The sequence below is a fragment of the Megachile rotundata genome, chromosome 1 (assembly GCF_050947335.1).
Source record: "Megachile rotundata isolate GNS110a chromosome 1, iyMegRotu1, whole genome shotgun sequence".
Taxonomy (NCBI): domain Eukaryota; kingdom Metazoa; phylum Arthropoda; class Insecta; order Hymenoptera; family Megachilidae; genus Megachile; species Megachile rotundata.
Genome location: NC_134983.1, coordinates 3,716,192 through 3,729,101, shown reverse-complemented (window position 1 = coordinate 3,729,101; position 12,910 = coordinate 3,716,192). Strand labels below are relative to the sequence as shown.

Sequence of the window (12,910 nt, the reverse complement as noted above, 5' to 3'; positions counted from 1 at the left end):
CCATATTTTTGAAAACTGAATATCTACTGTCCTTTTTCTCCTGACCAAAACAATGTAAGATAAACAAGGACTGATAAAGATCTTAAAAATCCCCCAAAAAATAATGTTTAGAGTTTTCGATTACCAGACTTGACTCGTAATAGTTTTTTACGCCTAGAATACAAAAATGCAAGATTTACTGTTAGGAATCCAACGGTTAAGAAGTTATGCGCAATTTGAGCGCTTATGGCGTATTTGGTTGGTTACTGCGACGCCATATTGGTTGTTACCCTTGCTCCGTTAGTCGGTTAAATAGAGAATGCCATTAAAATAGTGAAACATCTTTGTCCAATCACTAGTTGTGTACAAATGTTAGTTTTTTTTTAAACGACATCATAGAATGTTTTTAACGCTCATAAAAGTAGTTCAATAAAATTATAGATAGAAATCAATGTGACGTCACACTCATATGTCGAATAAATTAAAAATGCTCAACTTTACAAACATATAATTTTTTAACTGTTGGATTCCTAACATTAAAAATTGCATTTTTGTATTCTAGACAATAAATATTATTAAACAGCAGAAAAAGAGTCTACAATTTTATGTATCCCAAAGTAAAGTTTAACCTAAATCTGCACGCCATAATTATTTCAGGATGACGGTAGTAAAAGTACCGTAGCTAAGAAAATTTTGTGAGCGTGCAAATAATTTGCAACTTTTTTTCTTGTTTTAGTGAACATAGTAATCGTTTCTACAGTTAAATTTCAACGATATATTTTTCAGTTCAAGATTATGTTGAGCTCATGTGATCATGAATTATTTCATTTTGGTACAAAAATTTAATGAAAACCAAATGGTTGTGCATTGTATAAAATTGTGAAAATACATATTTACTCTGCAGCTGTTACACCACAATTCATTATAATGTAAACATTAGTACGTATAAATTATATTAGATATAAAACCCTGTTTAATTCTTTGTGTACACATTTTAGAATGAATCTATTATATGTATTAATACGATAGAATACCATTATAGAAAGTTATTGGGAAATTATTTTTTCTATTTGTCATATATCATCAAATAATTGCAAATTTGATAGAACTTACACAATACGTTATTTTCGAAAAAAAATATGACACACGTATTTTGGAATTATTCATATTTGGGGCTAATTGGAAATAAAATGGCCCTTAAATTTATGGTTGGAACACATATTATTCTTAATGTCTTAACATTTTTTTTTAAACAAACTCTGTTAATAGTAAATTAGACTGCGCAAACAGTACTGCAAAATATCTGCTTTTTTTAAAAATTACGTTTAAATACTTTTTGTTAAATATACAAAGACCAATCCAGTGGTTAATTAGAAATGTTAAGTATTAATTGAACAAAAAATTAACAACTTGATTTTCTATGATTTTAAGGTGGCAGTCAACGTATTAAAAAAATAAAATACATAGGAAGTTATTATTTAAAATTTGGAATATTAGGCTGGCCAAAAAGTTTTGTCATTATTACAAACTTACATATCTAACTAAAATTTCATTGTACATAATACTAGTTGCTTTTTCAATGTATAAGAAAAATGATTATTATCAACCCAAAATTTCGCAAACCCATACTGATTCTTGCAATTATTTAGTGCAACTTAACTACATTTTTCGAGTTTAAACAATGTTCTTACTTTTATCAAAATGAAATATTGCTCGAATCATCTTCTATGATTGAAGGTTTTAATAAGTGAAGATATCCTAAGAAGATATCCTAACATTCTTCTATCTAAATATCCTCAGCATTTGCTGATGAATGTGTTGACAAATAAATTGAATAAATATCTACCGAGAAAAACGATACAACTTTTCGGCCATCTTAAATAAATAGGAAGTACGCGATTTATAAAAATTCTAACATGTCAAAATGATTTCTAATTTGTATAATTATTATTTTATAGATTTCTGTATCGTGCCGTTACTGCAGAAATGGAAGTGAAAAGGTGTCGTCGGAATAATGTGACTGTTCCGCAGACTTTCAAGAAACGGGTAGACCTCTACCCCAATAAACCCTGCTTCTTTTTTGAGGACCGCGTTTGGACATACAGTGACGTAAGTATAAAAATGAACAGAACTGACAATGATTAATTTATTCAAAAATTAACAGTTTGATTGTCTTACTATAACATTTACGACTATAATTTTATTAGCAAATAGTTTCATTTTTTAGCTGTTTGAACTCATGCTTTTTATGAATTCTTTATATCTATAATACATTGTGGTAGGTTCTTGATAGTTTTAGAATTCTTGTTTAATTACAAATATTTATTATAATCGAGAAATTAATGAATAGTGTAACGATAAATAAAAAATCATGTTAATACATAATTGATTAGCAGAAATTCAGAAAATACATTTATTTATAAAAATATACAATTGAACTTTCATGAAATACCGTATACTCTTGTTATATTACCTGTTGAGAAATATAGTATATTAAGCATATTTTAAACATAAAGTTCTAAAATGAATCTTTTGATTACTATATTTTGAAATTTAGAAATTTAGAAATTATTAAACCATTACATTCGGAAGGAAGCGTTGAAATGTTACAATTTTTCTAGTGTTCAAAATTAGAGATTCAGAAATTCTCATTTTCAGAACTTCAGAACTTCAGAAATACAGAAACAGACATTTACCAATTTCAAAATTCAAAGTTTTAAGAATCTTCACATTGATAAGTTTTCAAATTCTCAAATTCTGAGACTTGACGGTTATCCAAAACTTAAATTTAGAAATTCAGAAACCTTTAAACATCAAATACAGAACTTCAGAAGTATAAATATTAAAATATTTTTAGATTTAAATGCTTTTAAATTCTCGAACTAATAAACCTTCAAATTCTCAAATTTAAGACCTCCAATGCCGAATTACGTTTTCTAGGGGCCCGAAGCACCTGAAATGTTTTAACTTTGCTTTATATAGATGTTCATTTTAATGCACGATTTCTCACGCAATTTCGATAACCTAACAAAATGATAATTTTAACAAAACTTATATAATAAAGATGTTTTTAACAGGAGTTATTCAGTTTTCAATTAAACTTAAATTAGTAATATTTAAAATTATCAAAAGTATGTTTCTTCGCTATAAAATCAAGATTGTTCACAAATAACATAATTTATTCTGGACTTGATAGCACTGTAGTTGCAATGAAAATTAGTGCAATAATCCATAAAATACAATTTTTGAATAATTTTGAAGTTGAGAAAGCTTCCAAACAAATGTTTGTTTTGCTTATTGAATAATCTACAATACATTGCAAATTTAGTGCAACAATAAATTGTACCGAGAACGTAAACAGTTAAATAACATTTCTGAATGGCTTTAGTGTTCTGAAATCTTCAAAGCAAGTGCTTGTTTTCCTTATTGATGAATGCACAAAGCGAAATCCTCCCACGATTTTCAGATGCCAGTAAACACTTTAAATAAGAATCATGTTGTCATTGTAAACTTGTTTGAACGTAGGCGTATCGAAAAATTTGCTCGTCACACTACTGATGGCATGGTTTCAACAGTTATGTTCTACATTGAGGCGGCTTTGATTATACTGTCACTTTCAAGAATTTTATAGTTCCACCGTGGCAATATACCGATCCTGGCCATCGAATTAGGAACGCTACAAATTTTCAGCATTTTTCACGTTTTCCGTAAAATTAAAAGGGCTGTTCACATTGTAATGATATACTTTATTAGCTACTAACATTGTTAATTGATAAACTAACATTGAATAAACGAAAGCAAAATCGGGATTGGTTAATAATTTTATATAAATAATTTAAAATACAAATTGTACAAATTCTTAGATGAAAATTATTGATGACAGTTACAGGATTTGTAGAACGTAAAAATATTACCCGTAATAGACGAACAAAACCAGTAAATTATAATCAATTCGCAAAATACAATGTTTCGTGTAAGCGCGAGCGAAATAGGTCTTACTTGTTCAACAGACAAATTTATAATGAATATTCGGGCCTCGCTCGAGCAATGTTCGCTGACGCGTTTGAGCCTTTCCTGGAATTCTACCCTTATCTACCATAGCGGCTTTCCTCCTAGACCAGCCTAAAGGTCCCGGAGAACCGCCAAGCGGTTCTCCGTCCACTTATTACCGGAGATTTTCGACATCTCGTACTGTGGGACTACCAACCTCAGGGCGATACATACAGTACCTCCCCTAGCCGTTGGCCTGAACGGCCTCAGGTTTGCCGAAGCACCCCTGTGCATGCAAGGAGATCGCCAGCTAGGCATCATTTCTAAGAAGTTTATTAATGCTATCTCGCTCGCTCTTACTTCGCTTTTCGATACAAAATAAACTTAACGCTACATTCGCTTTACAACATAATATTCGCAATTCGCAATATTTCGCACAACGAATAACCATTATTTTACATTCACTCACACATAACCCATACTTATACAATTTTCACTTAAAAACTAAATAAACTAAATAATCTACGATAAGTCTTTAACAAACATGATACACTATTACTATACATGATATTATCAACACGCGTTAATATCTTGTATTTCCACCCTTTGCTTTGGTCACAACTAGTTTCCATCATGCTCCGTATACATTCATCATATGCTTTAGATCTTCATTATTTTCCCAAATATCTGTAATTCTTATCAACTCAGATAATGTGGTTAGAGAGTTGTAAACTAGTCTTTTGAGTGTGTAGACATCTTCTATGGCATTCAAATTTCATCTGACGCACTATTGATACTCCCGCCTAACATAAACGCTTGCACGGCTTTTAATCGTTTACCACCCACACAATTTATTATCAAGATAGCAACAAACTGCTATGTACATATCGTTATCAACGTATTTATTAATAATTTTGCATGACCTAAGACAATTTTTCATATATGACATAATGTAGCCATAAAAGTGAAATTTTTGTACGTGGTCCTAATTCGATGATCAGGGACTGTAATGGGAGTCTATTGTATATGTAAACAAACAGCACGAAAAATTGGACAAATAAATAATTTATAATCGCGTTATCTATTAACACTAGAACTACCAACCGGTAAAATGATTGATATAAGGTTTAATGTTTTTAATTACAAAATTTTGGTACAGAGTTTTTGTCGAAATCTTTATGGTTCTTTGTTGAAATAAAGAATGGCTGTATACATTCGTTTATGGTTGATTGATTACCTATTTTTAATTTGAAATTAAGTGCACATTGAATTTGGCAGTGCTAGTGGTAAAAGTATTTTTAATAAATTGAGTTTGCCAACTTTCTAATGGAACAAATAAAAAGTATCACGGATTAACTTGTGTTTAGGTCGTTTATTTATATGTTAGTTATATTTCAGAACACATGGAATTATGTAAATATGAAAAATACTTTGATAAAAGAGTGATAGGATCTTATCAAGGTGATGTTACTTAAATATGGACAATCAGAGTGTAAAATGATTACAATTTTAATCAAATAGTAATCAATCTTTGTATTAGATATTAATCTTTCTTAATTTATTTTAATTCATTTTACTGTTATATGCAATTCGGCAGACAGTAACTTCCATTTGTTTGAAATTTTCTAATAGCAAAAATCGTTACGGTTCTTTTATATTCGTGAAATAATTATTTTTAAAAGTATTTATTAATAAATAAACGCAAATTTTCAAAATGTTTATGTATGTATATCTATAAAAAATAATTTACTAAAATATTTTATATTTGTATACACCATAAAAGCTTATTGTATGTATACATACATATATAGATATATGAATTATTTATATATAAATTGATATATTTATGCATACGTATAACTGATTATATAACATCATAGCATAACCAAAAAACTTTCGATTCTTTGTAAAACAATAAATCGAAAATGTAGAATTCAGTTTAATTTAGTAAATGTTGATTTCTAAAAAGAATATATGAGTAAATGTTAATGTTGAAATGTATTATTAATTAATATCATTTATAATATTTTTATTTATGTGCATACTTGTTTTATTTCCGTCTAAATTCATTTCGATATACCTTAGTAATGTATTAAAGATAACGTGGTAGAATTATCACTGATAATGTACTTTAGTTTTCCAGTTGATTTATAACACTCAATAATTGTTAAATTAACGTAACTAATAATCAGATCTTCTCATAAGTAATATGAAGAACTTTTTAATTGATTTTTCTCAAAAACAAATATCTCATATAAAATATTTAATTTAATATTTTCGATTTATTTCTTATATAGAATAATGTTATTCCTGCTTATACTATGATTACTGAAACACCCTGTATACAATAATTAATGATAATTATTGTACATGAATTATAATAATTATTATATATGTATATCGTACATAAACATATAATTTAGTAATTATTAAATAATAGATGTTTATATTTTCTTTCGAACTCCATCTTCAAAAATTCAAAAATTTTTTGTCTTGCATAAGTATGAAACTATTTTTCAATTATTTTTTTAATATTTTCAAAATCAAAAACTTTTAAGTTAGAAAAAATCAAGAGTATTTTTACAAACTTTCACGATTCTGAAAGTAAAAAATGCGATTTACGTATACATACTAAACAAAAATTCATGTTATCATTGAACATCGAAATATGTTTCAAAAGCACGTACAAAATTTATCAAGAATAATGCTATGTACAAAATTTATCAAGTTTCATGCTAGTGTCTGATTTATGAACGAATGGAAATTATTACAAGCCGATTGAAAGAACAGTACGGGTCATGTTTCTGTTCATAGATAAGGAATATATCAAAAAATAATGGGTAAAAATTACAACTTGCAGATTAACAAATACAGCAACCAAATAGCCTGGGTGTTTCAAAAAGCGAATTACGTAAAAGGAGATGCTGTGGCGTTAATGATGCCGAACAGACCGGAATACGTCGCTATTTGGCTTGGTCTTGGTAAACTCGGCGTTGTCACTGCTCTAATTAACACGAATTTACGGCAGCAATCTTTGATTCATTGCCTTCGTATCGCCAAAGTGAGGAGCATCATTTATGTGGAAGACTACTCGTCTGGTAAATATGACACTTAATAAATGTTCAGAAAGGATAAGAGAGCAAAGTATCGCGAATAATTGAAAATAAAATGAAAAATCTTTGCTCCCTTTCCTTTTGTTTAGAAGTGGAATTGTTTTTAGCTTTAATTGAGAAGATATGGAAACGGAATCAATGTGTTTTGGCTTTTAGCTTTACTTGAGAAGATCTGGAAAGAATCAATGTGTTTTGGTCGAAATCAAACACAGTCGTAAGAACTTACCATTTATTATTCTCAGTGATGTTTCGACCCCATTTTGATTCTTTTTTAAGTACGTATCTATTACAGATTTTTTTTATATTAAAGAGAGAAAGGAAATTAAAGTTCAAACAAATAGAGAAAAAGGCAGAAGATATATAGAATCTCGTTTTTATTTTTTTTCTTAGGAAGTCGGAATATTCAGGAATAAAATGATGATACTTATATATTTTGAGGACTTTATATGTAATAAACTCATAAAAATGAAAATATTGTTTTAAAATGTTAGATTAAGAAATTTTTATTTCTCTGATCACTGAATAAGTGTATATTTAATTTGAATTAAATATTAAAATGCTAACTGCAAATGATAATTTAGCATTTTCATTAAATGTACCGATAATTCTGTGCTATGATTCAATATCGTTAATATTCGTAATTTGAAACTACCAATGAAATCTATCAGTATTTGCAGCGAGAAATGATGTTAGGCTAAAAATTTCTGTAAGTCTTCACCAGTTATTCTTATTTTACCTTATTTATATACTGGTTCAGCTCCTTTATGTAATGATACATGTATAATGTAGGGAAAAAGATTTATCATTTATAGTTTTACAATCATATAGAACAGATAAGACACAAGTTAAAATTTAAATAAACAAAACGATGAATAAGAAATGCAATGTAACCTAATATAAAATATAACATATAAAACATTCATGATGCATATCAATACGAATATGTATCATAGTTAAGAATGAAAGAAGGTCAGCTAACAAGCGTTTAATGATGCTATTTCTGAATATATCAATATTAATGAGCTGAATTAACATAATTTCCAATACGATTTATGCAACTAGCGTAACCGTAATTAGTACAATTTTTAGTGCAAATTAAAGTATAGTTTCATTAACAAGTTTAGGGTAAAACTATATTATCATTGATAATAATACCGTACTTTCCATTATTTTACAAGAGAATATAACGTCCAACATTTATCTTCTATTGTGTTTAGAGGTTTAAATTACTGAAAATTAAATCATAGTTGCGAGAATTAAACGACATGGGACAACCACTGTGTTTGGTAGCAAATCTTTAAAATTTGTACCTGTTATGCAAGGTATCTCTAAAGTCCGATCCCACCTTTTATATTTCGAGAACAACTTTAACCAGCTAACTATGGCGATCTTTTTTTAAAGCGCCCACCAGTGTGTGTCGCGATAATCAAGCGATGACGAGTTAGCTCTTAAGAATTTATGAATCCATCTTAAATCATTTACACTTTTTATTTGTTTATTTCATTTCGTGTTGACTTCTAAACATTTTAAACATATTACAATTTACAAATATAGTTTTCAAATTTACAAATATAATTTTAGTTTTCGCCAAAATTTCAATTTAAATATCAAAATTGTAACAAAATTTTACGCATGACGGATGTAGTCGTCATGACACAAAATTCTGCCACATCTCCATGACGGATATTGTCGTCAAATATACTTAACTTGTGGCAACAAATTAAACTTGAATTGTCATCTGAATGTCACGTGAACATTATCTTCAATTTTTTAAATAGGATCTCCTCCTTTGTTTACCTATTTATACCCAACATTACCTATTTATACCCAAGTCATTCCCAAGATATGAAGCTTCAACGTTGATACATTGTATGTATTTGTTACCGTGAAAGACCGAAATCTGGTGAATGTCGACATTCACATAGTCGCTTGGTGTATGTCCTAAATATTTACTAAATACCCTTATTTCTGACTTACACCGATAAATGTCGACATTCACCATGCACTAATGGTCGTATTCAGTCGCTGTAAAACGTCACAAGTGTGACGTAACTTTTTCGCTTCTCTTTCTGAGAAGAGAGACCAAGAATTTAAAACACATAGTACATTCTAAGCATACGTGTTCTTCCTCCGTGGCCTATTCTGGCGTGAGTTTCATATAGTATACTGAACAATTTTTCATTGGTAACATAATACTGTATATTCGTTTCCCCTGATTTTAATGGTACAATTAATTTCCTTTCATCATTAATTTTTAAAATGTCAAAACGTTTTAATCGTCTGTTATCCAAAGGTGTGTTGCACTTACAATTAGTTTTAGCAAAAACCACTTCAGAAAGTATTTTAGAATACTTTTCTTGAGAAAAATAAAACAATTGTCTTCTCGTTTATCCACAATTAATGCATTTAACTTTTCAAGAAAAAGATCACGATTTACTCCCCGCAGAACACAGGATTTGGCGGGAGGAGAGCCAGTCGCTTCTTTTTCGGCTCCTCTCTTTTAGACCTCCACCAGAGCATATCTGTGATTGTCGACATACACCGGTGAAGGTCCGAATGTACAAGAATGTAATAAAATATTCGGATTTTCACCGACGTATTTGGTATATGTCGACATTCACCGGTGAATGTCGACATTCTCCAATTTCGGTCTCTCACCGTAACATATTCACATCATTCAAGCTGTACTGCGCGAGGGTTGCACGATTGTATTTATGTCTCTTATGTGTCAACTTTGAAGCTTCATATTTTGGAAATAACTTACACAACAAACAAATATAGAGAGTGCCTTAAAAAGGCACGCCTTCTTTCTCGCCAAGTTCACAAGAATATGCAATAAAAAATAGGGGTTCTATTTAAGATCGAAGTGTTTCTGCCATCTTATGCCCCCCTTGATATCCTAGAACTTTTGTCTGAAACATTTTTTCATATTTAAAACCGTTTTCGAAATATAAGGATGGGATCGGACTTTAGAGACCCCCTGTATATATTTCAATATCATTCATCTGAAAGTCATACTACGGAGATCAGATTAAATTTTCGTAGTGTAAAATAGATTTAATTAATTGCATAGTATTGTGACAATGTCGTTACTTTTAATCCTCCGTTAGTCGCGTGTGTATCTAAATACATGTCTGAATTTTTGTAAAATAATTACGAGTTTGATAATTGTAGAAAATGAAGATTTACAGTAATTCTCGGCAGATGTTTCCTAAAGTTCTTTTCAGATTTCTCTTTTACAACTCCTAGCTACTATGAAATTGCCCAACCACCAAATTTGATTTGTATACAGGGTGTTCGGCTACTGGTGGGCATAATTTTAGGGGGTGGTAGCTGGAGTGATTCTGAACAACTTTTTCCTTTACCAAAATGCTGGTTAAAGCTTAGTTTTTGAATTATTAATGAAAAACACTGACCAATGAGAGCGCGTATAGACCGGTCGCGCGACAGCGTGAGCGACAGCTTCGAATATAACGGCCGATCGTCGTCGTGAACAAATATATCGATGCTGTCGGTATAACGTCGGTATAACGTCGGTATAACAGGAAGCTATTGGGTAAAAGTTAAATCGAATAATGAATTAATAAGTTAAGAATAATATTAAATTCTTCGTAATTCGTGAATGAGAAATAAACCAATTAGTTGTTGTTCACAACAACCAGACGAAGTATATTGTATTTATTTTATGCCTTCAAAAAGGAAAAAGAATAAATTCACGAAAATTAATTTTGTCAACTATTCACGTTTCAAAACGAATGAGTACATTGTCTATGAAATGAGATCGAACTGGTATAGAATATCTAATGCAGTACCTCATTGAAGTGAAATAAATCTATTGCTGCGTACGTTTAATTTTAAAAATACAAAAGTAACTTAAATAACACTTACTCATTGATTCATGGAAAAACTAGCTTCGATAAAAAATATTTGTGTCACCGGGTAGATCCACCGATCAGAGTATCAACAGCTGATGTCCTGGCAGGGTCAATGAACTCTCAATTTATTTCACTGTCTTTTTCTAATAATTGCACAACATAAGCACGACCGGTAAACGGACCGAATGAAAACGCGTGAACGGTTATTCATACATATGTATGTTTAACGATACACTATTCTCATTATAAGATATCCGAATTGAGGAATCGAAATTACATTATATTTTATTAGAAGACATTGTTAGACTGGCCACGGATCGCGATTTTGTTCTCGATCGCGAGGTATACGTCGCGAACGGTTGCCATGCAACGATGATCTGTTGAACGACTGCGGCGTCGATCGACAGTCATCGTTTATTGTCGAAAGAAACGTGTCGAAATAAAATGTATCGTTGTTTTTAATCGAAAATTCCGTTTTCTTGCTTTCAAGATAGTATAGTTTAAATTATTTATGAATATTCGTTCACGTGTTTTCATTCGTCCTATTTACGTGTCGGACTCACAGTGAAAATTAGTGCAAATTAGTGAAAAATGAAAGAAAAAAGTGATAATGCGAACTAATAATGAAAGATGAAAGTGATAGGTGACAATGAAGTTTCTTGAGAGTTTTTTGAGAGTTTCTGTATGGTGATTAATTTATATTAACAGTAAGGACCGGTGGATCGGACTGGTGACAGAGACGCATTTTTATTGCGATTATTTGCGGTTTAATGGGTGAGCTACATTTAAATTTGTTAATTATTCAATTCACATTTTTATTTGTTGAATGGAAAAGTTATTCAATTTTTTAAAAATGAGAATTTGTTCTTTTTCATCATTACAATATCTAACGAAAATAATTTTCCATATTTTATCTATTATTTCTTTGCGATAACGAATAAACGTATTGAATAAATTTGATTTATTTTGATTACGTGAGTAGAGACTAATTTTGTTATTTCTTATTCATGAATGAATGATAATTCAACAATAATCCAGATTTTTTTATTCATTATTCAATGTAACTTTCATCTAACAGCTTTCTATTATACCGACTTTATACCGACGTTATACCGACGTTATACCGACAGTATCGATACATTTGTTCACGACGACGATTGGCCGTCATATTCAAAGCTGTCGCTCACGCTGTCGCGCGACCGGTCTATACGCGCTCTCATTGGTCAGTGTTTTTCATTAATAATTCAAAAACTAAGCTTTAACCAGCATTTTGGTAAAGGAAAAAGTTGTTCAGAATCACTCCAACTACCACCCCCTAAAATTATGCCCACCAGTAGCCGAACACCCTGTATATTGCCTGGAAACAAGCAACAGTTTCGAGCTTCGAAATTAGCAACTTCTTTGATTGGAGTCCACCGCCGAGTGAGAGATCGGCGATAGAGTGAGAGGTCCGTAAAACAGAAGAAGTTATGGCAAAAGTCGTGGAAAGAAGACAGAACATATATATTATTTTCTCACTCTATCACATAGTGATATAAAAAATCAATGCAAGCCTAATAGCATACCACCTTCGATATAAGCAACTGACCGGTCCCAAGCGTGTTGCTTATTTCGAGGCAATACTGTAATTAATGTTTTAATACAAAAATTAAAGTCGCTGATTCCTACGATCAATTTCATGAATTTGTAAAATATTTTTAAAAAATAATGTAACTTTTAACCTTAATTTTGTTGTTAGCATACCAAAATTTAACACACGAGAAATACATCTGAAAATTAATATAAATTTTTTTACAAAATATTCTTGATAAAGCTGCTAAGTCAAAAGTAGATAGAAATAATCATAAGAATTTTCATATATTAAAATAATAATTTATAAAAAATACATTTATTTTTCAGTTAATTACTCGCGTCCCTAACGAAGGTCTAAATACTTTGTAATGCTATAAATGC

The 12,910-nt window shown here is 30.3% G+C and overlaps 1 protein-coding gene across 4 annotated transcripts in view; it reads left to right on the top strand.

Annotated features, from left to right (window-relative positions):
• LOC100879898 (long-chain fatty acid transport protein 4) overlaps nucleotides 1-12,910 on the top strand; it is a 76,686-nt gene that overhangs the window by 41,273 nt on the left and 22,503 nt on the right. For all 4 annotated transcript variants that reach the window (XM_076530572.1, XM_076530577.1, XM_076530584.1 and 1 more), the window contains exons 3-4: nucleotides 1,938-2,088; nucleotides 6,830-7,067. In XM_076530572.1, coding sequence (XP_076386687.1) covers nucleotides 1,938-2,088; nucleotides 6,830-7,067 — 389 coding nt within the window. The remainder of the gene's footprint in view (nucleotides 1-1,937; nucleotides 2,089-6,829; nucleotides 7,068-12,910) is intronic.